The sequence below is a fragment of the Natrix helvetica genome, assembly GCF_964273705.1.
Source record: "Natrix helvetica genome assembly, chromosome: 2".
Classification (NCBI taxonomy): domain Eukaryota; kingdom Metazoa; phylum Chordata; class Lepidosauria; order Squamata; family Natricidae; genus Natrix; species Natrix helvetica.
Window position 1 is genome coordinate 69547820 of NC_138552.1, and position 26576 is coordinate 69574395.

General features: G+C 38.7%; 1 protein-coding gene across 6 annotated transcripts in view; it reads right to left on the reverse strand.

The window, feature by feature from the left end:
- Positions 1-6158: 6158 nt before the first annotated feature.
- LOC309386548 (transducin-like enhancer protein 4) overlaps positions 6159-26576 on the reverse strand; it is a 166065-nt gene continuing 145647 nt past the window's right edge. For all 6 annotated transcript variants that reach the window (XM_081942049.1, XM_081942048.1, XM_081942052.1 and 3 more), the window contains 10 exons: positions 24317-24449; positions 21298-21491; positions 20118-20194; positions 18213-18462; positions 15969-16216; positions 11289-11436; positions 10544-10694; positions 10237-10313; positions 8209-8650; positions 6159-6524 (listed from right to left, as the gene is read on the reverse strand). In XM_081942049.1, coding sequence (XP_081798175.1) covers positions 8543-8650; positions 10237-10313; positions 10544-10694; positions 11289-11436; positions 15969-16216; positions 18213-18462; positions 20118-20194; positions 21298-21491; positions 24317-24449 — 1386 coding nt within the window. In that variant the 3' untranslated portion in view covers positions 6159-6524; positions 8209-8542. The remainder of the gene's footprint in view (positions 6525-8208; positions 8651-10236; positions 10314-10543; positions 10695-11288; positions 11437-15968; positions 16217-18212; positions 18463-20117; positions 20195-21297; positions 21492-24316; positions 24450-26576) is intronic.

Below are 26576 nucleotides of genomic sequence, written 5' to 3' on the forward strand. Positions count from 1 at the left end.
CTTTTGAAAAACAGAGCAATTTTCAGACATAAGCTTACACCCTTGCTTTAATGCATCTGCTACACACAAGATGAGCAATACATATTTAGGAACAGTATTTTACGGGTTTAAGAAAAAGAAAAAAAATGGCATTTTTCTCACTTCTGCTTTCCTTCCACTCCTCCGTCAGCTTAACAGATCTTCCACTTCACTTCCAATCACCTAAATGCAAAGGTAGGCTACCCAGGAAGTCTATATTGGATGAGAATTATATAGCGTGCTTTGATTTTAATTATACCAAATCCTGCTCTCCACAGGGAGAGAAACTTAATTCTAAAGGTGTCTCTATCAGCATTTTATCCATTAGTAGAATGATTCTGAATGATTTCACGACATCTAATTTTTCAAAGCAACCCCTCATTTGGGGAGCATAATGGAAGAGGCATTATAAAGGCACTTTGCCACAAGGACCCATCTTCAGAAATAAATAAAGTTGCCTTTTTCTTTGTATCTGCGCTTAGAGGCTATCCACTTCCTGCTTGGAAAGGAGACCCAGTGTAGCAATTTGGCCTACTTCAGAAAATTTAGCTTGGGTAAAATTACATAGATAACAGTCTTGACAAGCAGCATGGTTGCCACAAGATGCTTTTAGCAATTACTGATTGTCATCCAAAGGGCACATTTAAAGTATTATACTTTAAATGTCATCTCCCCATTGCCTTCCTCTTTTTGTTAAAATTTGAATTTTGTTTCACTTCCCAATATAGAAAATGTGTGTCCTTTAAAACTACTTTTTTTCATTGGCCGAATTCTTTCCCCGGATGCAATTTTGAGTCTACACACATACAGGTAGTCCTCAGTTTACAACCATTTATTTAGTGACTGTTCAAAGTTACAGGGCACTGAAAAAAAGTGACTTATGGTCGTTTTTCATATGGATGACCGTTGCAACCTCTCCATGGTCATGTGACCAAAATTCAGACATTTGCCACCAACTCATTTATGACGGTTGCAGTGTCCTGGGCTCATGTGATCACCTTTAGCGGGCTTCGGACAAGCAAACTCAAATGGGGAAGCCAGATTCATGTAACAACTGTGTTACGAACTTGACAAATGCAGTGATTCACTTAACAACTGTGGCAAGAAAGGTTAGAACACGGGGCAAAACCCACTTAACAACTGTCTTGTTAGCAATGGAAGCTTTGGAAACAATTGTGGTTGTAAGTCAAGGACTGCCTGGGTACTCATATGCCCACCCACACAAAATTGCCCATTGGGGGTCAAAAGAAGAGAATATAAAAGAAGTGAAGTCTCTGAGCGACCAAGAGAAAATGGTTAGGAAAGGAGGAAAGAAGGAAAAGGATTTACTAGCAGAATAAAATGAAAGACGCTAACATTGCCAATGGTATATAGTTAATATGATGTGAGGGAAATAGATTAATACTATTAATTGTGGATAATGAACTAAGTGAAATGTTTACTATACAAAATTAAATCTGAGGATATATGTTATCTATAGTAAAATAGAATAATAGTTGGAAATGAAATGTTGAATTTGATTAACTTGGAGGGACAAATAACGATAGATATTGTTTATCTACTAAGAAAATAATATGGCTGAAATTGGAAATAAAAAGATGATGTAAAATGAACTATGTATATGAGAAGATGTTAAGGGAAAAAACCCGGGCAACACTTCATTTATATAAAAAAAGTTAAAATATGTAACAAAAAATAAATAAAAACTTTGTTTCAAAAAAAATTGCCCATTGGATATCATTTTGGGAAGGGGGGTGGAATGACAATTCATAGACTACTATTTATATAGAATGGAACACAGTAATTATAATATTGTCTCGCACGTTGGCCCCCAAAATGCTGCATCTTACATTTTGCTTCAATTTTTCAGAAGGTGCTATTCAAAATGTTCAACAGCATATTCTGAGAGATTCTTTTTTCTGTCTAACATTCTATTTTGAGAAATTGGAAAGCACTCTCCTTTACTGGCAAGATAATCCTCTTGGTCTCTACAAAAAGGTAGTTTTATAAGGACTGGGAAAAACGTTCTTGACTCAATCCATAAGAAATGCTTTACTGCAGTCAAGAGCAGTTTTATGGATAAGTTGTAAATGTCAGCCCACACCTTTTTTTAATAATGAAAAAGACACCATAATACTGTTTCCTTTGTAACCGGGACAGAAAATCATTTGGTAAAAGTAAACAAACAAACAAACAAAAAACACTTATTGGGTTTGACATTAAAAAGAAAAAAAGGAAGAAAAACGACCGTGAAGCATAGGTACGACTGTACTCCAAACACGGTCTCAAAGGTTAGGTTAAGAAACTTTTGGTTCAAAAGCAGATGTGGCAGGTACATAATTTAAGAGCTTGTGAAAGAGAAACTTCTGTAGCATACTTTTTCACGCTTCATCTCTCCTGTTAAACATAAAGGGGGCCCACGGTGGAAAAAGGGAAGCTGAAAGCATCAATCATTGTTGTGCCCATGTGAATATTTCTGTTGTTGCCCCAGACTATATTGCATAAGCCCTTCACCAACCCCTTAAAATCTTAGTGCAAAATCCTTTGTACAAATAAGGATTATAACTTCTTCATCCATTCCAAAGAGCTTAAACTTCTAGCAACTTATTTGTGTTGGAATTCCAATTTTGATTACATGTTATTTTTCCCCCCCAAAACCTTGTATACGATATAAATATACCTCAAATAAAAATATACCCAAGCAAATGAGAACTACCCAACGGCACCCGGGGTGGTGGTGGTGGGACCATATACAGATAATCCTCAACTTACGACCACAATGGAACCCAAAATTTCTGTTGCTAAGTGAGTTGTTAAGTCAGTTTTGTAGCCCCCTTTTAGGCCCTTTCTTGCAACAGTTGCTAAGTTAATCAGTGCAGCTGTTAAGTTAGTAACATGGTTGTTAATCTGGATTCCCCATTGATTTGGCTTGTCAGAAGGTTGCAAATGTGATCACGACCCCGGGACATTGCAACCGTCATAAATATGAGTCGGTTGCCACGCATCTTTATTCTGATCACAAGACCATCGGGATGCAGCAACTGTCATAAGTGTGAAAAATGGTCGTAAGTCACTACGTTCAGAGCCGTTGTAATGTTGAGCAATCACTACATGTTGTAAGTCGAGGACTACCTGCACTGTACCTTTAGAAAGCCACTTGGAAGCATGACAGCCGAAGAAATGCTGAGAAGAAAACAACTTTTAAGGATAACTTCATAATGAAAGCTTTAACTTCATTTTATCGTCAGTAAAATCAGCAGCGAGGTGCGATGGGAACAGGGATCACATCTCATCTCACTGAGAATTGATCAGTGCAATCCTAAAATGACCAGTGGCTATTTTTTTCCATTCAGTGTGCAATTGAAGCCAGTGTAGGAGCATACCAGGGATGGGCTGCTGGGGGTTCGCACGGGTTCGGGCGATCCTCTAGCTAGGATTCTGCCCAGTTCAGTGAACCCCCAAATGCCACCCCTGGCTGCTCACGCCCATCTTCCCCTCCCTGGAGTCTCCACATGGCTTGTTTATCATGCCGGGTAAGTGGAGGGCCCAGGCAGAGGTTCGGGGAGGGGGGAAAACAGGCCTACTGGAGGGTCTGGAAGTCCGGAAACAGATTTGTTTCCAGCCTCCAGAGGGCCCCCGGAGCACAGGGGAAACAGTTTTCCCCCTCCCAGAGGTTTGAGGAAAGCCTCCAGAGCCTGGAGAGGGCGAAAACACCCACCACCACCATGGTGCAGGAGACCAAGTAGGCCACGTCCACCCAGCAATGGGGCAGCGAACCCATTGCTGCAATACTTGAAGTCCATCCCTGGAGTATACTATGATGATCATGTCATACTTGAATGTTCCACTTCGACAGCATTGAAATTTACTGAACGCTTTGCCAGATGAAGGGAGACAAATACGTTACCCTCAAAATCTAGGTTGAAAGCTATAAACCAGTGTTTCTCAAACTTGGCGACTTTAAGTCCTGTGGACTTCAACTCCCAGAATTCCCCAGCTGGGGGATTCTGGGAGTTGAAGTCCACAGGACTTAAAGTCGCCAAGTTTGAGAAACACTGCTTTAAACAGAAGGAAGGGCCCTATGAATCAAACCTTGAAGGGCCTAAAGGGATAAAACAGCCTTGGAGTCTTGTTGCTTTGTTGACTCTCACACTTCTGAAATTTCTCATCTGTTATCGTCTTGCATCTCTAAGGATGACATACACTGGGATATGATCTGCTTTTTAATCTATTCATAAAACTACCCAAAAAATATTCGAGATGCAAGAATGTATTTATGTCATAAGCCTAAGTCAGGTTTATGTTTAAGTTTAGCAATGCCTTTTGGCAATGTCATGAAAAAACAAATGGAAAGTTTCTGTTGGATGCTCTTAACACATCAAGAGCTTCCAAAATTGTAGTTGTAGATAAAGACTATAATTCCGTGGTTTTTGCTGAACTGGAAATATAACCCTCCCTGATAAATGTGTATGTAAGCATAGCATTACAAAATGTAGTAAATAATTTTGGATTAAAATTGTCCATAAAATATTTTGCTTAAAAAATAATCCGAGCCAATTCACATATACGAACCATTGTCCCATATGCAAATTCTGTCTCTTTCATATTCCCCCCTTTCATCAGAATCAATAAATGAATGGATGGATGGATGAATAAATGAATAAATTGGGGGGGGGTGTGAGACTAGGATAGAGATAGGTAGCTTAAAGGTAGTTGAATTGCAAAAGGAAGAGAGAAACATGGGCACATGGGTCACACATAGAATTGTGGTGGTGAAGTGGTTAGAATGCAGTATTGCTCACTGCCAGGAGTTCAATCCTGACTGGCTCACGGTTGACTCAGCCTTCCATCCAAATTGTTGAGGACTATATGCTGATTCTGTAAGCCGCTTAGAGAGCGCTATGAAGCAGTACATAAGTCTAAGTGCTACTGCTATCTTACACCAAAATATGTCTTTTCTTGGGGTTATGTTACAGCATGGAGGGCAGTCATGTGATCGTGGGAAAAGCTGCAGCTACTTTAAGGAGTTTCTGGAAGCTGCCATGTGAGTCTCCAACACTCTTAGAAGCTGTTCGTTTGTTCAGCTGATGTAAGATAATTGCATATACCTACCTCATTCATGCCTAGGAAGCAATCTTGTGTTTTTATAGGCTGAATAAAGAACTAAGAGTGTTATGGGTCTTTGGGGCTCTCTGAGCTTTGTTGTTTTCCTGCAAGCAACAACGACCCCACAGTTCAACCCTGAAATAATAATATTCTCTTCCATCGGTACTAAGAGGTTCCCCTCCCCCCCATCAAGGATTTGTTGAACAAGTCAGAATGGCATGGCTCACATGCCACCCTAAGTTAACAACCAAACACACTGTGGTTTACTGCCACATGAAAAGCGGGTGACTACAGCTGTACTATAGGAAGAAAGATATATTAATGGAAACCATATGCTGAAACCGTATCTGGCACTAACATCTACAAAGTTGCCAAACAATTCACTTCATATAATCACACAATGTTTTTGTTTAATAAATTCATTCAGAGGGAAAAAAAACTATGGAATGGGAAATACCTTTTAATATGCATCATATGTTCTTAGAGTAAGTTGAAAAAGCAATAACATCTGTTTTCTGGTTTCGTACTGTATCACACAAAAGAAGGAAAAACTAGAAAAAATCTTTTCTTACAAGTTACTTATGTTTAATGCTTAAAAGTTTGAATGCACAAACAATAACCTACCATTATAGAAGTACTTGTGGTCAATACAATGCATTAGAACTATGTACAATGACACAGTTTAGTATCAAAATCTTTCTACACTGTAGAGTATTACGAAACTGTTAATGACATCAAACACTGAGCACTTAACACATTATTATTATTAATATTATTATTTGCTACCACATTTGGAACTTCAATGAACAGTCCATTTTAACTTGCAGCATTAACCCATTTCTAGTATGAAATTAAGTAATTTTCTACTTACACAATAAAGGTTTATCTACACAGTTCTTTTGATTTTGATCCATAGCAGCAAAGGCACTGTACATCAGCAGATCCACAGACTTAAAAGGTTTTTTTTTAAAGCATTCAAAAGGAATATGTCACAGGTCATAGTTTAACAGCAACAACAACAACATAAAAAGATAACACATGGTTTCTGGCACAATGGCTCAGCCTGCGTCCATTTCAGAGACGTTCAACTAAGACTTGGATAGAACTGGCGGTAAATAAAGCAAGTCCTTCTCCGAGTGAAAAATCCATTTTGTTCTGCACTTCAGAATGAGTGCTCTTCTAAATTCTAACTCTGAGGTCCTCACTTTTATAGTTTGTATTCGTGTTGGAATCCATTCCCTTCTCAGTGCCATCTCCAATGAATGTATCAAATCTTTTTTTCTGTAATCTTTAGAACTGCAAAATTGCCCAAAGGCGGTGCATCTTTCTTTTCAAAGAAATGTAGCAAAAACATCCAGAAAGAATGAAATGATCTTTGAGACACATTATTGTACTTCTCTCTGAAATATACAAAATAAAAGTGATATTAAAAATTCTGACCAATGCATTCTACTTAAATGTCTCAAAGTCTAGCCATTATATACTCTGCAGGGGGTTGACAAAACACTGTCAAATGGCTGCTTAAAATAACTTGTTAAGAGCATAGTTGGTTTTGGCATGTATTTTCACAATTTCTTGTATTTAATTTTCCCTTAGAAATATGAACTTACTGAATTTGCTCATAATATGGGGTCCACAAAAACACGCATGTTCCCTCATGCAGAGCACATCCTCAAAACAATATTTTAGTTTTAAGCAGGACTTAAGGAAATACTCATTTGAATCAGAAATTGATATTATCTGAACTACCTAAATGATTTGTAAAACATCGTAAGAATATAATTAGGATACCAAGCCACCCAAAAAAAACATGAGTGACTGACAACTCAGGCTAAAATAACAAGAAAGTGGTCTTATTAAATAAAACTTGGGAGATGAGTAGAAGTTATAGAACACGGGTGTCAAACTCGCCACGTCACGTTGCCATTACGTGACATTTCAGGACATTTTTCCCATTTGCAGAGCTGGGATGCGCATGGCCTACACATGATACATCCGACCTGTGGGCTGCCAGTTTAACACCTCTGCTATAGAACATGGTAAAATAGGATTTCACTCCCTTCCAATTTTTGATGGATACATATTTTGCAAGAAAGAGAGAGAGAATACAATGCAGTATAGATTGAGCAAATTTATAGATTGGCTGTCCATAATTGTTTTCAGACATAAAACTCAATTACAGTTTGGTAATTGTAATTATGGCAATCTTCCCTGACCTGAGTTTCCTCCAGATGTGTAAATTTTAGCATAAAGCAATGGCTAGGAATTTGGGAAGTTGAAAATCAACTCAACTGGATAGTGTCCAAGTTGCATAAGACTTTGCTCTGGGAATAAACCTGGCTAAGCCTTGGATTTACAAGCTTCCCCTTTCCTTTTATTCTAGAGCAACTTCAAGGAGATAAAAAAAAAATCATTCTTGATTATTGGCTGTATTGGTTGAGATAGTTGTTAACATCCAAAACAGCTGAATAGCCTGAAGTTGAGGAAAGCTAGTTTAGGAGAAATAAACACAAGACTATCAACTATGATTTGAAGTATGTTTCTTTTAATAAATCCCTCTCAATATGTCTCAGTTTGTCTTAGTAGACTTCACCAGCCATACTTTATTTATAATGAAAATGAATGCTTTTCATTTCATTGCAATGCACTACAGAAAAAGCCTGTGGTTTTCGGAAGGTTTATACAAGCAACACTTAATAATAGATTAGTGTTATTTCTGGACAAATCCATAGTCTGGGAGGTGGGCCTATCATTACTGAAATTTCTGTATCCTGTTCAGACATTATGACCATCCGTATCTGAATGGTAAGATAAGTAATGGAGGAAAGATCCTATTTCTCTAGCATGTTTCATATTTCATATCCCTACAGGCTAATGTGAACTAGGTCATTGCCATTTGTAATACTGTATTCTTTTTAAACTACATGACTTAATGAAACTCTTGGCTTAAATAATATCTGCATAACTTATAACTTATGCAGATATACATAATAATAAGCATGCACGCACACATAATATTTTCCCTTTGCTTCCCAACAGTCACACACAACCCAACAATGTAAAGTCATCAAGAATGCAACGCACCTTCAAATCCAAGAAAGACGCCGACTACTTTGTTTAGTCAGTTCCTTGTTAGAAAGATTTCTTTAACAAAATAAATACGTTACAGCTATGTTACATAATTAAAAGAGTCAGTTCCCTGTTAAGTATGCTTATTCCATCTTCTTCCAAGTAGATAGCTGAAGATTTGGTTTTATATGTTCTTAATGAGTGCTTGCTATTAAATAGCAAGTCTAGTGGGAAAATTCCACAACCGTGTTGAACATTTCCATCCCTCAGATTGGGAAACAAGAAAAAATAAAAGTAATATACAGCAAAGTGCTACTAGAAGGAGTACGATTTTCATTCAGATTTGTCTCTAATAAATAACTTCATAGACTGTAGCCTTCTTGTCCCCAGAGCCAGTGACGATGTATTTGTCATCCACAGAGATATCACAGCTAAGTACAGAAGATGACTCTTTGGACTAAAACAAGAAGAAGAAAAAAACCATGTGTTAACCATTCTCTGCATAAATCAGATAAAATAGTAAATTAGTTCCTTTTAAGAAATAAAACAGTTACAGGATGGTTCAATTATACATTTCTGCTTCCTGTCTGGTATTATTCTCCAGTCTGTGCATCTTCAAACTTAATTGCAGTTAACTCTCCAGGCTTGAGAGAATAATAAGGTTGCACTTGGCATACATGTACTCTTCTCTAGAGATTAAAATCAACAAAACACACTTGTTACACAGTATTATTTTCCTTCTTGCAGCCTTGAAGAGTTTAAATAAAACAGAAGTGACCTAATGTGTATTCATAACCAATTGGGATAACCAGATGTCTAAAAGCAGCCCACAGAGGAGGCAGTTTGTGATAGAAAATGAATGGTTTGGTTTGCTTAAATACAGTTCAAAGCCTACTTTTAGCTGAAAAATCAGTCAGACGCTCCATGCGGTGGAGAAAAACTTGGAACCTAGCTTGAATCCAGGCTTCGCAGGGGGAACAATTAGGCCTCAGTGATCCTGTCAGCCAATTGTGGTTTTGCTGCCTGATTGTGGGAAACAGGCCTCAAACCAAATAGAGGTGTGGCATGAGAAAAATGCAAAAGGCAGACCGAGTGGGGTGAAAGGAAGGCTCAGGAGGGCCAGACTCCAGAGCAGCAAAACAAGATCCTTGGGATCAAGAAAACAGATCCTTGGGATCAGGAAAACAGATCTTTGGGATCAAGAAAACGGTGGGAAACATGCCCACATGTGTTTCCGAGACAAATGATTGAAATCTCCATACTTGGTTTCAGAATACTACCCAAAGCCACCAAAAGCACCTTTAAATTCTCCCTAGTGAGTCATAGGCCTTGTTTCCCTTTCATTGCCTCTACTGTTTTGTTCAATATTACACGGATTTCTCATATTGTAACATTTATCCATGTTTGGTTATCATACTGTTGTTATTGTGTGCATACGCGTTTACAGATATGCATGCCTACCACAAAAATGTCTGATTGCTACAAAGATTCCACTTTGTAATAGGTGCGGAAGAAAACCCAGCGTTATTACTCTTTAATAGCAATTTCAGCAATGGGGCTGGAAATGGATTCAGCATAAAATGAAAGGCTTAAAAAACAGCAAGGCTTTAAAATGTTATATAATGTTCTCAAAGGATGAATACTGCAACACTACTGAGAGCAGATTTGGTCAACGGATGTGCTTTGTAAAATCTACCACTGACAGAGTTTATACAGTACATGCAATTATTATCTGACATAAGCTAAAATCAAACGAAGCACTTAAAATTCATGATATCAGTCCATCCCTGGGATTTGCCCAGAGAATATTCATCTTATCTTCCTCCATTTCTTCTTCCTGACTGCTCTATGCTGGATCATTAGGTCTACATCCAGGGCGTCCAACCCTGGCAATTTTAAGTCTTCTGGACTTCAACTCCCAGAATTTTCCAGCCAAGATGATTGGTTGGGGAATTCTGAGAGTTGAAGTCCACAGTTCTTAAAGTTGCCACAGATCTACATGATTTGGGGCTGAAGGGAGAGGGACTGGATAATGATTTTTACCTGAAATATACTGGCTCCATAGGGTGTTCTCCATGCATTCAGAAGATTATCCTTTCCAGTGCTTACAAACCACTTGCCTGAAAACACATTTTATATTACAATTAGAAGAAATGGATTAATTCTACATCAGCAAACCTCCACTTCTTATCTCCCTGTCTCCATTTGTGTTTTCTTCTGGTCAAAGCAATACATTGCACCAAACATTCAGTCACACATGCAAAATTAAACATTATTTTTCCTTTTCTGTATCTTTTAGAAATATGTTTAGCAAATAGATGATAAAACCAGCATTTACTAAATTGCTTACCACAATGGGCAAATTTAAGGGATAACACACAACTCTCGTGAAGATGAAGCTGATACTTGTCTGGTTTTGTGACATGCAACACTTCAACATTGCTGTTCTCCATTCCTACTGCCAACCATTCTCCAGTAGGGCAATAGCCCAGCGAGAAGATCTGAAATTATAAATGCACAGAGATTATTATGACTTACATACCTAGTGACATAATTATTTTTATTTGAAAGATTAAAAACCAAAATAAAAGAAAAAAAAATGTCTACAGGTTTCTTTCAAAAGATCTACTGATCTATTGCAGTAGCTCAATATAATAAATTCCTAAAACTAAAACACAATTAATGCTGGTGGACTAAAGTAATAGTCTCAAAGAAATTATTTTGATGTATGTTCTGCAGAAAGGATAATGATTATCTAGAGCAGTGGTGTCCAACCTTGACAAGGTTAAGATTTTTGGACTTCAACTCCCAGAATTCCCCAGTTACCATGACTGGCTTGATTCTGGGAGTGGAAATTCATAATTCTTTATGTTGCTAAGGTTGGACATCTCTGATCAGAGGACTCATTCAGTCTGACAGATTGTGAATAAGACTCAATAACCTCTTGGGGATCAGGAAAGAACTGCTATCTCCCCAAATCTACAATGTTAAAAAAAGCACTTCCTTTCATGGCCTAATCTAGTAAAAGAATGCAGAAAGCAAAACTGAAGAGAACAATGACTTCCATATGTGCCATGGGTTCTGTAGAAGAGTACCTGGGAGGTGAAGTCGTGCTGCTGCAGTTGCCTCCCTTCCCTCAGGTCCCAGGATCTGACAGTATTGTCCAAGCCTCCCGTCCAGAGCTTAGTGCCATCATTAGAAATGTCAATGCAGCTGGCTCCATCTGTGTGGCCCTGGAATTGCCTAAAGATGTCAAGTTGGGAGACAATCACTTTACACTGCTAAAACATTGCAAAAGCTCCCATGCCGATTTTAAAGAGCTCCCTCAAATAACAGAGAAATCAAATCAATGATTTCTTAAAGGGGAGAAGGACATCCACTGAATTTTAAAATGCTGGAAGCACTTTTCTAAATTCCTGCAACTATTTGAAGTTACAAAGGCACTGAAAAGAGTGACTTACAACCAATCCTTGCACTTACGATTGTCCCCATAGTCACAGGACCAGATCTCAGGCACTTGGCAACCAGTATGTATTTACAATGGTTGCAACATCCCTGGGTCATGCGATTCCCCATTTGTAACCTTTCCATCTGACTTCCGATAAACAAAGTCATGGGGGAAGTCAGATTTGCACCTCGAGCATATGATTTACTTGAAAACTGCAGGGATTCATTTAACAGCCATGGCAAAAACTGTGAAATTAGGCATGCTTCAATAAGTGCCTAGCTTAACAATGGAATTCTGGTCCCAAGTAAGTAAAGGACTATCTGTATAGATCAGGGGTGTCCAAACTTGGGAACTTTAAGACTTGTGGACTTTAACTCCCAGAATTCCCCAGCCAGCCATGCTGGCTGGGGAATTCTGGGAGTTGAAGTCCACAAGTCTTAAAGTTCCCAAGTTTGGACACCCCTGGTATAGATGAAGACTACAAACGAAAGGACATTTTCAAAAGCATTAATGCAATGGGGTTTGATATTTTTAAAGGCCCTTAGCAAGGATATGTGTTTTATTACATTATAAGGTTAACCTGCTACATTAACACCTTTTTTAAAGTCTGGCATAGAGCCGCATAGAAATATAAGCAATAAACAAATTAATAAATAAAAGGTTATGTTTGGAGAAGGGTTCTGTGTCATAAAAGTCCTCACCTCCAGTTTTTAAAATGCTAAATGTTTCAATAAATAATGCCTCTTATTGCAATATTTTTTCTGAAGAAATCTATGTACCGTATTTTTGGGTGTATAAAACACCCCCCCCCCAAAAAAAAAGTGGGTAGAAATGTCTGTGCATCTTATAGAGAGAATGTCTCTGACACCCACTGGCCCCCACCCTTTGGCCTCCAGACATCCCGTTTTCAGCTTCCGTGTGCCCCATTTTCAGCCCGTTCCAAGCGGCAGGCATAGGCGGCAGTGGCAGCAATATCCATCAGCTGAAACGGCCTGAAAATGGATGCACAGAGACTGAAAATGGAGGCCGAAAATGGTGTGTGCAGAGGTGGCAGTGGCAATGGGCGGCGATGGTGGCAATGGGTGATGGTGATCCCTGCAGCTTGGAACAGCTGATAGGCAGTATTCTGGGAGGCTGATCCAGCTGCCAATCAGCGGCTTGCACTAAATCAAGCTGTGCTGAAGCTGACCAGGCTGTTTGCTGCAAGGAGGCAAATTGCTGGGAGGCAGAGTTAGATTTTTTTTCTTGTTTTCCTCCCCAAAAGGTAGGTGTGTCTTATAGTCCGGACCATCTTATAGTCCAAAAAATACAGTAATTCAAAGAATGTTCCAGTTACAATTTTTGAGGAATATAATCAAATAAAGATATTTAACAGCTCAGTATATACCCAACACCATGTCTTCTAACACTGTAAAATCTTTTTTAAAAAGATATTTAAAACAATTCTTTATTAAAAAAAAAAACTAAGATTGTTAAGCACCTTCAACCGTTGATAAGATAAGTACATCCTGCATGTGACTAATAGTTTATCATTTGCTGCCATCCATGCCACTCATCATGCCTAGGGCACAACTATCCTTACAGAGCCTCCACGGAGGCTGCTTAATATTGCCTGGTATTCCAGGACCCTAAAACAGAATGGGCATCTTGCTACTCAAAGACATCTACACAGAAAGCTTGAAAAGAATACTACAATACAATACAATAGCAGAGTTGGAAGGAACCTTGAAGGTCTTCTGGTCCAACCCCCTGCCTAGGCAGGAAACCCTACACCGTTTCAGACAAACGGCTATCCAGCATCTTCTTAAAGACTTCCAGTGTTGGGGCATTCACAACTTCTGGAGGCAAGCTGTTCCACTGATTAATTGTTCTAACTGTCAGGAAGTTTTTCCTCAGTTCTAAGTTGCTTCTCTCCTTGGTTAGTTTCCACCCATTGCTTCTTGTTCTACCCTCAGGTGCCTTGGAGAATAGTTTGACTCCCTCTTCTTTGTGGCAACCCCTGAGATATTGGAACACTGCTATCATGTCTCCTCTAGTCCTTCTTTTCATTAAACTAGACATACCCAGTTTCTGCAACCGTTCTTCATATGCTTTAGTCTCCAGTCCCCTAATCATCTTTGTTGCTCTTCTCTGCACTCTTTCTAGAGTCTCCACATCTTTTCTACATCGTGGCGACCAAAACTTAATGCAGTATTCCAAGTGTGGCCTCAAAGGCATAATATAAAGTGGTATTAACACTTCATGTGATCTTGATTCTATCCCTGTTTATGTAGCCTACAACTGTGTTGGCTTTTTTGACAGCTGTGCACACTGTTCGCTCATATTTAAATGGTTGTCCACTAGGACTCCAAGATCCCTCTCACAGTTATTATTGTTGAGCAAGGTACCACCTATATTATACTGTGCATTTTGATTTTCTTTCCTAAATGTAGAACCTTACTCTTTTCACCATTGAATTTCATTTTATTAAATAGTGCCCAATGTTCACGTTTGTCAAGATCCTTCTGTATCTTAAGCCTGTCTTCTGGAGTGTTGGCTATTCCTGCCAGCTTGGTGTCATCTGAAAATTTGATGAGTTTCCCATTAATTCCCTCATCCAAATCATTGATGAAGATGTTGAAGAGTACTGGGCCCAAAACAGAGCCTTGGGGTACTCCACTGCATTCTTCCCTCCATGTAGATGCAGTTCCATTGAGGACTATACATTGAGTGCGGTTGATCAGCCAGTTACGAATCCATCTAGTGGTGATGCTGTCCAACCCACATTCTTTTACTTTATCTAGTAGTAGGTTATGGTCTACCTTATCAAATGTCTTACTGAAGTCCCAGTAAACTATATCGACGGCATTCCTCTGGTCCACTAATTTTGTCACTTTGTCAAAGAATGCAATAAGATTAGTCTGGCATGATCTGTTTTTGACAAACTCATGTTGGCTTTTGATTATTACTTTGTTTACTTGTAGGTGTTTGCTAATTCGTTGCTTGATTATCTTTTCCAGAATCTTTCCTGGTATTGAGATCAGGCTGATAGGTCTTTAGTTTCCTGGATCTATTTTTTTTCCACATCAGCTCTTTTCCAGTCCTCTGGCAGTTCCCTGGTGCTCCGGGATCTCTGAAAGATCTCATCTGACAGTTCCTTCAGAACCCTGGGGTATAATCCGTCCGGTCCTGGTGACTTGAACTCATTTAGGGTACACAGGTGCTCACTTACCATTTTCTTCCCTATTTCAATTTGTGTTCCTAATCTGATTTTTGTGCTGCTGTTTTTGATAGGTTGGACTGTTTTGTCCCTTTGTGTAAAGACAGATGCAAAAAATGAGTTAAATAGTTAATAAAATAGAAGAGGGAGATGGATGGAGTAAGCATTTTCCTCTCTGCTTTCCTTCCACACAGTTGATCCGATAGGCTTTGTGAACGTCTGAGCAGGACTTCAAAGTGGGTTTAATACAGAATATCCTCCATTTGGTTATGAGCTGATGACATCTCATGTTTTCACAGAGAATTATTCTTTAGATTCTGCACAGGCTATTCGTTTTCATTTAGTTTTCCTTTCCACTAGAGATAACTGCAAACCAATATATCTCTGTGAATTCCCAGCCTGGGGCTACTCATACTCTTATCTCTATTTAATTAGGTTTACTACCTGCCCTGCCCTCAGATCTCAGGAGCAAATTAAATTCAGACATAACATTTCTTTTCTCCCCCCTCTGCCCCCAGGACTCATAATGAGACAAAGAAGAAATAACAAAGGCAAAGATGGATTTTTTTTAAAAAAAAGAATAAAAACACAAATGACTGGTATACTAGTGACACTCTTTGGCAGGATCCCAAAATCATATCTACATGGTTATTACCATCTGCAAGCATATATTTTCTATTGCCATCTAGTTCTTCTTTATCCAGTTACAGAGACACCGTTTTATTTTAATCTCCCTACCGTATCTACACATAATTGACATTCTAGTGGATGCCCCGAGGCATCCTATGAATTTGGAAAATCAATAGAGTCCTGCACGAATCAGAAATCTAGCTCTTCCCTGCCAGCTGACAGGCAGGCAGGCAGAAAGACAGACACACTCACTCAAGCTCAGCTTAAGGTTGAAAGAGCTGCTAATGGGTCCTGTTGGGAAAACAGCACTTTGCTGATGAATTTCTTCCGTGATGGAACGAAAAGGCACACAACAGGCCCTGTCACGCTTCCCTGTCTAAAAGACGGAGCATCAAAGGTGGGAGAGAGATTCTGAAAGGTAAGGCACATTAAGAAGCTTCATAACATGGCAACAGTTCCTTTTACCAATGCTTTTTAATCTGGTTTTGATTGACCTACCTGACCAGGGTCTGATTGTGTAGGTCCCATACTGCAATGTTCCCATCGCTACAGCAGGAGAAGCACACCTTGGAATCGGGGCTGATTGCTAGAGCATAGCAGGCAGGAGCCGAGGATGTCAACTCTGCTTTTATACGTGGAGTGGGCGCTGCCAGGTCCCAAATGGATAACGTGCTGGCTTCCCCACCAACGATCAGGGTGCGGCCATCGGGGAGTAATCTGCAGGAGCGGATGTAGTTATCTCTGTTCTGTAGACACAGAAAGCACCACCAAGAGATTACTCGGAAGGAAAAAAAAGCATAATAAAAAGAAACAGAAATCTATAAAATTACTGTATTCCCTCTTGGTTTTAATGAGCTCGTGAACTATTTGAATGCAGGGCTAAAAAATAATAATGAAACAATGCTTTGTTTTTCTTTAAGATGCAGCCACATTCTCAGCAAAAAGTTCTCTTTGTAAAAAAATGTCCCCACGACTGATTAGTTGCAAAAATCTGAATGCTCCAGCAAGAGTGATCTGGTAAAATAGAGATGGATCTGTTTCACAGAGTTTTCATTCAGCATAAATCAACAGATCATGAAACCTCAAATAACAAAACACCACATCTATGGGTAGGAGAAAGATTTGGTCCTAGAGCCCTGAGAAATAGCTTTCTTTCTTTCTTTCTTTCTTTCTTTCTTTCTTTCTTTCTTTCTTTCTTTCTTTCTTTCTTTCTTTCTTTCTTCTCTCTCTCTCTCTCTCTCTCTCTCTCTCTCTCTCTCTTGAACTTGAACTTGATGCTAAGATCCATCAGGAGTTGAGAGAGTTTCCTTTGCTCTCCCAAAATGTTGTGCTAAATCTGCCCCTAACTTCATCACAATTCTCTGCTGTGCATTTGTTCCATTTTCACTGTGGAGGAAATTAACATGCAGGAAGGTGAAGATAACACAAGAATGCTGCAGATCACTGGGAAATTGTGGGGGTGGAGGACGGGTGCCGATTTCTGCACACATGCAAAATGAGAAACAGATCAGAACAGCAGGTCAAAAACCAAAGATAAATTAAATTGTTTAGTGTGAATAATGGGTCCTAGTCTATAATTAACAGCTACATGAAATCATGGATGAGACTGCTAATAACAAGGTCCACCTGTACCAGTGGTGTAATCCTATGAAGTCTGCTACTGGTTTGGTGAGTCTGCTATCGAGAGCACACTTTGTACACATGCGCGCCTGAGGCGCGCCCACACAGCACTAAAAAGGAACATTTTGAAGCCTTCCAAGTCTGCAAAGGTAAGTAGAACAGCGGGGGGGAGGGATCCGCTGTGCCACGCGATTTAGATTAGCTAGAATTAGCAGGAAATCCGACGATTCTAGCTACTATAAATCGGGAACCACAGCTTATTGTCGCCCAGCTGATCGTCGGAAATACTGGTTCGCCCGAACCGGTAGCATTTTTTACTACCGGTTCAGGTGAACCAGTCCGAACTGGTATCATTTCAACTCGGACTTGTATCTTTCTTAATTTACTCATAGAGTTCAGCATACTTTCATTTGGTACTGTTTTCAGTAAAAACAACAATATTAAATAGGGGAATAAGGAAATGTATTGTGGGAGTTTTACTTTGCCTCAGTGTACTAACAGAATTCTGCTATTTGGATTTGAATGCTTCTTATTTGAAGATGAGAAAATAACAGGGGCAATTGTTTCTTCGTGTTCTAAAAAGTACCGACCTATTGAAATGCAGTGAATCAAGCTTTAAAGTGAAGAATATGGAATTAAAATCTTACTTTAGCTGGTTATGCTTAATGGTGTTTCTATTAAACTATCCTACTGCCACACTGGTTTCAGCCAATGGCAAACCTGATGAATTTTTTAAAAAAATATGTCCCAAAGGACAAATTTGGACTGGCAAGAAAGACTTTTAGGAGACAGTCACGTGGCATGAGGAATATGGTTGCATTTATAAACAAGGATCCTTCTACTCTTCAATTTAACTACATTGTGTACCTTTAGCCATATAACTTCATTCTTAAGCATGATGCTTCTATTAAAAAGTGGAGAGGTCCTTTTAGCATTCATTAAATTCCATAGTTGGTACGAAATGGTTAAAGAATTAAGGAACTAGTAAAGCTTATAATTCTTGGCCACTTATATCTAAACCCTACAATATCACAGCCACTGAATTATGTACACATGCCACAGATATCCTTCTATTATTCTCATGGGACCCCCCATTGAAGATTTCTTGTTATTTTTACTCACCAAACAATCCAGCTGAGAGACAGGACTTTTGTTTCCTGGATGACTGATATCCCAGACCTTGACACATCCTTTTCCACCGGTATACACGTGCCTTGTTGGGTTGCTGATAGTAACTGCACATACCACTTCCCCATGGTTTAGGGTGTTAATCTGCCGAGCATGACGTGGAATTCCTGGCCCAATGAGGGCATCGGGAGGGAAAGGTACAGGTTGCATCTGACCATCAGCACTTACATGAAATGAGTATGCTCTAGGTTAAGCAGAGAGAAATCCTGTTTTAATAACTCATCTACTGACCAATGAAAACTTACTAAATATGCTTAACGCTAATGTACAGTTTGTAAAATACATAATGTTATACTGTTATATTTTAGGTTGTTGGGGAGTGGAAAAGATATTTTTATTTTGAACGGAACACAAGGCAGGTTGGAGCATTCTATATAGTCAAGGAAATAGCATTTTTAAAAAATCAGAAGTAGGACACTGTAGGACTGGCAGTTATGTCACCAGCAAATCATTTATCAACAAGTTTCTGCAAATGTTCTTCCAAGGAAAGAGCATTTCAGTGCTTAAAATTGCTATGCTTATGGCATCATGTGTTGAAGTCCTTAGATAAAACTTCATTAAAGTTGATCTAGAGCATACTGCAAGGAAATGTATAGTTAATAGAGACAATGTCCACATGGAAATCTAATTTAGGATAGCGAACATAATTCACAAATTTCTTCCTTGAAACAAAAACCTGTCTTCTTTTTTGCAGTAAAAGAAAGTAAACTTAATTAAAATATGTCAAAGAAATGGTACTTAGTGCTATATAGAAGTTATGGATGAAAACATCTATCAATTCCAACCATTGCTTATACTGGCTGGAGATAATATCAATTGCCATCCAAAACAGCTGGAAGGTTTTACATTGCCTGTTCTTTATTTTCAGATAAATAAATACTATCATATAGTCTACTTAGTGATTGAAAATGTAATCACATTATAGAAAAATATCTGAAAGGACTTAAGCTACAAAGGCAAGAATTTGAGGAGATTAAACTATTCACCCATGGCTGCCAAACTTCTACTTATAAAGGATCTAAGTGCTAAGTTACCAAGTGAACATAGTAATTCTAATAGTTCATGAATGGTATCATTCAGGATAGGTCAACTAAATATATTAACTATATATAGATCTTTTCTATATGCGATCACCCCACACGCATTATATAACTGGGCAAGTCATTTTCCTTAGTCTTATTGGACTTTATTTAAGTTGCTGCTTGCCTTCACAGGAAGAGCTCAAACAATTATACTGGATTTGTTGTGTACTTTTCTCTTGCTGAGAAGTAAAGTAGGCGAAAACTCTACACCTTATTGTCTATAATTGTTTCTCTTAATAGCCTAGCTAGTTACAGTAGGTCAGCAGCTTTTTTAGTCAATTTCCTCAAAGATCCATTTGTGCACTATGATATCATAATTCTTTTTCGGTACTTTCAATCAAACAGAACACACCAGTGTTCTTTTGTGCAACGTTGTTGTTTATGGAATCCAGCGAGTCTGCATTTCATCGCAGGGCTTCTTTTGTGCACAAAGAAATTATTTTTAAAACAGAGGGGCAGAACGCTAAAGGCATGCACTCCACAGAGCCTTTTGTAGTGTGTCTTTCTGTGCCAAGCAGAGTTACCTTAGTCCAGCATGCCTCATTGCAGAAACATAACCCTTTCCCTATGCCCTTCTTTTATCCACGGCATCTGATACCCTTGGCATATAGTCTCCTACAGGAAAAACTGCCAAATAGGCTTTTAAGATTAAAAGGAGGATTAACCACCCTCTGCCACACATGGAATTCAGTATCGAGAGGAAGCAAAGGAAACAAAAGCTTAATAATATGATTGAGTTAGTGTGTTTAACACTCACGGTTTTCCTCCTGGGATGCCTGTCAGATTCGGAGGAATGCCTGGGACTCGCATATGATGATGTGGATCAAAACCAACCTGGAGTTTTCCCACAAACAGAACAAAGAAAGTTTTAAGCATTAATGGGAAATGCTGGAACACTGCTTTTTCAGTCTTACATCAAACGTTACTATGGAGAGCCTTCTACAAAGATTAAAAACTATATTGGACTGTGCCAAGGTCCACAATTCAACATCCTGTTTCTAAAACTAGCCACTCATTTGCTTCAAAGAGACTTTCCACCTCATCAAATAATATTCCGAGGCACAGTGCCTCTGAAGATAGTGGCAAGGAAATCCTTTAAAGCATCAATTGTCAGGAAAATAGTAAACAGAAGTCGAAAGCGGCCGTGGAGAGATTAACTGAAATTAAAAATTCTATCTGTTCGATAGATGTCTAAGAAAATAAAAAAATGGAACAGCATTTATTTTGATGCCTGGAAAACCTGATGCACCAGTGAGCCTCTATGGGAAGTGTTACAAGTGGGAGGAAGGTCCTGTGTCACCAGTCAGCTGGGAAGGTTACAAATGGCGATCTCATGGGACGTTGCAACCCTTGTAAAGGCATGCCAATTGCCAAGCACACAAATTTTGATCACATGACCATGGAGATGTTGCAATGGTCATAGGTGCGAGGTCCCATCATATTGTGACTATTTTCAGTGCCGTGGTAACTTCCAACAGTTGCTAAATGAATGGTTGTAAATTGAGAACTACCTCTATTCAAAACTTTCATAATCAGGACAAAGAATGCAATGTCCAATTTTCCCGCCACCCCCACCCTGCTTAATCAGTCCCTAGATAAGCACAAAATTTGACAAGTAGTAACTCATGAAATCACAATGTATTGCTGGCAGAGAAATAGACAAATACTTCTCAATTGCAGTCATTGAAATTAAGTCAATATAATGTCCAGAGTCCTCCACTGGTATAGATTGTCTCTAACACAAAAAAATACTATCAGCAACCATTATCTTAAATAATGCCAAGTAGGTCCCATTTCCCAAGGAACCGTTCAGTTTTCCCTCAGCAAATGATTAACAGTGAGGTCTGATTCATACCTTATAAGCCACCACCTTATTGAAAACAAGCTCCTCCCAGCACAATCAACTCTTACTATTGTATAATATGCAAGAAACATACCACTGGGGATCTTCCATAGGCGGCTGCAGCAGCAGCAGCTGCGGCTGCTGCACTCATCTGAGGAGAGATGTTATGCAAACCCGCATATGCGGCCCCAGGACTGGTCAGTTCACCATTCATTCCAGCATGGGGTACTATTCCAAATGGGGCAGGATAAGGGCATGGGACTGCCATGGGTGTTCTTAATCCCGAAGCTACAAAAGGTAAGAAATGGGAGAAAAGGAAAGGTTATTTACAAATCATATCGTAAGAAAATTGACAGAACAATTAATCAGTGGAACAGCTTGCCTCCCGAAGTTGTGAATGCCCCAACAGTGGAAGTCTTTAAGAAGATGTTGGATAGCCATTTGTCTGAAACGGTATAGGGTTTCCTGCCTAGGCAGGGGATTGGACTAGAAGACCTCCAAGGTCCCTTCCAACTCTGCTATTGTATTGTATTGTATAAAATGCTGGACTGAGGAAAGGGAAATTCAGATGGGTAAGAAAAGAAAAACAAGCTGAACATTACAAGGATTCTGTACTGGATTATCTCAGTTTTTAGAGGGCTAAAACAGAGTGCCATAATTCCTTTGCAGAGGGACGTGGTGGCTCAGTGGCTAAGATGCTGAACCTGTCAATCAGAAAGGTCGGCAGTTTGGTGGTTTGAATCCCTAGCACTGTATAATGGAGTGAGCTCCCGTTGCTTGTCCCAGCTTCTGCCAACCTAGCAATTCGAAAGCATGTAAAAATGCAAGTAGAAAAATAGGGACCACCTTTGGTGGGAAGGTAACAGCGCTCCGTGCACCTTCGGCGTTTAATCATGCCAGCCACGTGATCACAAAGACTTTTTCGGACAGTACTTGGGAACGACTAGCACATATGTACAAGGGGAACTTTTACTTTTAATTCTTTTGCAAATTTACTTAAAGATATTGCTCCTAAGTTATGCATGATTGAAGAGGTCCCAAATAAAATTGAAGGAATTGGACCTAGTATTATGGACCTGAAAGAAGCTATTTAAGTTCAGTGGAGGAATTCAAATGAAGAAATCCCTGCCTGGAGGCTACTATCTAGTCTTTACACATGCAGAAGAAGGAAGTTCACCACCTCCCTAGTCAACTGTTTCCCCTATTGAATTACTTTTCCTGTTCAAAAGTATTACCTTACATTCAACTGATATATGTCTTCTTGTAACCAAAAACTATAATTTCATCATCAATTAGACCTGGTGCTATTTAATGTAATATTCTTTTAGGAATGAAAAGAATGATAACATATTCCTGCTTTGTTTTATAAAAAGAAGAAGATACTCATTTGCTCCCTTTCTTATTACTCTATTTTTCGGAGTATTAGACACACTTTTCCGCCTTAAGAGAGGGTGAAAAATTGAATGCGTCTTATACACCAAATGTAGTCCTACCCACCCGCCGGTCCCCACCCTTCGGTCTCTACGCATCACATTTTAGAGTTGTTCCAGGCTGCAGGGATCATCACAGATCCCCCTCTCTGCGCCTTGCCTTTTTGGCTTCTGCACCTCGCATTCTGAACGCTTCATTTCAGAGCCATTCAAGGCTGTGGGGATTACCAGGCACATCACTGCTGATCACCACCTCAGCGCATCACATTTTTGGCCTCCAGATGCCCCATTTTTGGCCTATGTGCGTCACGTTTTCAGGCGACGATTGGCGACAATGTCCTTTGGCGATCCCCAAAGCCTTGAACAGGTCTGAAACGGAGCATTCAAAGGCTTAAAACGCAAGGCACAGAGGCCAAAAACGCAGCCCAGCACTGCTGCTCCCTTGTCAGACCGGTTCTGACTACTGTGCGTCTTATACTCAGGAGCATCTTATACTCTGAAAAATATGGTAAGAGACTTAATTTCCAGGCTTTTGATCCTTTTTGTTACTCTTCTTTAAACTTTGTTTGAACCCTTTTTTAAGCTGAGGTGTCCCAAATCCCTATCACCCTTTGGCCACTGCTGGGTGGGATACATTTTCTTGGTTTTTCATTATCTTAGTATTTTAACATTGAGTAGTTGGTACACTGAATATTTTCTCTTCTTTTCATTTTTAAAATAAATTGCCTCCCCTCTTTTTTAAACATTTCTTTTGTAGTTCTCAACAAAAAACACTAATGTCAACATACATTCTCAGTAGTCCTTCTGACACCTTTGTGCTGTGGGGTACCTGGTATTTTCTTGGGGTATATATTGTTTTGTTTTATTTTCAGATAGCACACCCTAAAATAATGCAGCTAGACTGATTCCTATTGTTTCTCTTGAATTTTTTATTTAAACATATAGATCCTTTTTAAGGACTTTCACCCATCCTATTAGCTTTCTTCCCTGAAATCATGCATATTGCTAACAGTATTGGAGTTAAAAATGCATATTCATAAACAAAAGAAATGTTGACTCAAATGTTGACCCCCCCCCCCCAAAAAAAAAGGAAACTGGACTGTTTTTTATTTAAGGAAGAAGAAGATGTTTTGCTTTTTATCCAATAAGCTTCATCAGTTGTGTAAGAAGCAAAGTTTTCTTCTTCCTCAAATAAAAATAAAACAGTCCAGTTGCCTTTTGAAAAAAAATATATCCACAGACATTTCCTATGTTGAGTGCAAATAGCAAATTGTTTTTTACACTGAGTTATTCAGACACAATCTTTCTCCTATAATGCGGAGTAGAAAGACTAAACCTGTTTTTGAACAAGTTTATAAGAAATATTCCTATCTAGGTGTATTTCACTCTTCTCCAATCCGATTCACTCCATATATTTTGCATTACAGCTCATATAATCTCCAATCATAATGATAATTAGCTAGGCTTATTACAGATTACAGAAGTTGTAGATCAGCCCATTTGGACAATGTCAGACCAGAAAAAAACAGATGAGACTTGCCCAAGATGAGGTAGCAAATCTAAGGAAGACATAAGATCTGACCCTAGGTCTACATTCAATACTCTACAATTATGTGTGTGCAACAAGCAGCATACACTTGACAGATAAATCTACTCTTTCCCTCTCCAATTACATTTACTAACCTAATGGATCAACTCCTGGTGGCTTTCCAGGAACAGGCCTTAATCCAGGTGTAGAATTGCTTCCGGGTGTTGGAGCATCTGTACGTGGAGTTGGGGTATTTGATTTAGACACAGGGGTGGTGGATTTCTCATTCTGACAGGGAGAGAAGCAGATTTTATGAAAAAAAATCACAGTGGATGAAACTTGCATGAGTTGATTTTATTGAGATCTACATTGGTGTACTTTTAGTACGCATTAAAACAAGGAACATATGTATGATGGAGCACTTCTTTGCCCATTGTAATGAATATAAAACCACTGCATTCTTTGAACCAAAGAATTTTGATATTTCATACATATCCTTGCCACTCACCATCCAGAACATGCCAAGTTGAATGACTGCCTAAAGAACGGAATAAAGAACAGGACTAACGAATAATATTTCATTTAAAGAACAGAACAGAATGAACAATATTTCATTTAACAAGATGCAGGGTATTATATTATCCAATAGCAGTCCAACCTGCAGTTGTTTGTGCTAACAATAGAGTTCAAGCAAACTGCATGGTAGAAGCTGAGACAGTATTGAGAAATAGCAGTGGTTGTTTGAATCTAAATCTGCAAAATATTAATGGCACATTATGCTCATGAGAATTCAGCCTTATTTACTGTTAACATGTAATATGAAACTAGTAATATTCAGACATCATCTTTTTCTAAATACTCAGAATGTGAAAAATTCCCTTTACCTAATTTATAAACTAGAGCATGGTATTATAACCATACAACATAACCAAACAAGCAATACCTTTAAAAATCCTGTATTAGATTACTTCAGTTCTTTAGATTGTTGTAATTCCTTTGCATATTTGCTTCGCAGATTATGCATATTTACCTAGAGCCTATCTAAAACTGAATAAAATGAGACATAGAACCACAGAATTGGAAGATGCCTTTTAACTTCCATGTAGCAGTTAAATCAAAGCATCCCTGCTGGATGGATATCCAACCTCTGCTTGAAATTGTGCAGCAGGAAGAAGTTTAACCCTATTCCTAATTATATACTATGTTTATAGTCAACTCTTTTTTATTAGAGTTGATTTTTTCTTTACATTAAATAAGAATCCATCTTCTGTATTTTTGAATTTGTAAGAAAAAATAGTCTAATCTTAGAAAAAGCTAATGATTTTAGTGATTTGCCTAAGTCCATCCTATTAATTTCCTGAAATTGCAACTGTGTTGCTTATCTCCTGGTTAAGACCCCCAGCCCTATACTCCCTTTTAGGGGGTAGCAGAGGGACTACTGGCGACTACCTGGACAAGTCCTTGCCGTTTTCTTGGCAAGGTTTTTGGAAGTAGTTTACTATTGTCTCCTTCCTAGGTCTGAGAAAGAGTGGCTGGCCCACTGTCACTCAAACTGGCTTTGTGCCTAGTGCAGGATTAGATTTTACATTCTTTCAGTCTCTAACTTGGTATCTTAACCTTTACAACAAACCAGCTTTCTTCTATTATTAACTCATTATTCAAGGAAAATATTATTGGGTAAAGTTTGAAAAAGCTGGATTACCAAAATTCATGAAACAAGCATTATTTGAAGTATATGCCAGAAGATGACAACAGCAAGACATTTCTGCATAATTACAGAAAAACAGGGAGTTACCCATTGTGTTATTTAGAGTTAAATATGACTTGGAGATGTTCCTTTAATAATTAAGTGTATTACAATTTCAAAAAAAAAAAGTTGAATGCTACCTGAAATTTGTGTTTGACCCTCCTTAGTGTGTGTGACAATTTTATAACATCAAAATTACACGTGGCCCTCCAAAGACCTTTAAAAATTGCCACTAAATTGCACGCCTCCGTCTTATATATTCATGTGAAAATCTCAGGTGAAGAGACTAGTTGTGTGGTAATTGTGGCAGATCGAGAGCCTAGAAAAACAACTAGTCTCTCTCATGCAAGTTCACATACATGAACAGAATATCAATCAAAGGAAGTCAGTACTGTTCTCGGTTTGCAAGCAGCCTTTCTCTGAATTGTGACTTGTGCAAGAAAAGAAAGGCTATTGTAAATGACATATTATTTCTTAGGCAGAATATGACTGTAGCTAGATATAGCCAAGTAACACAAATAAAGCCAAGAACCAAATCACAACCAAGCAGAAAGCTAAAATTACTGTAAATTGTCATACCAAAATAAAATAAAATAAGGTTCAAAAAACCCCTGTGTGCTCTTATTTATTCACAGAATAGCAAGCTTCCTGACAGGAAAAAAAATACA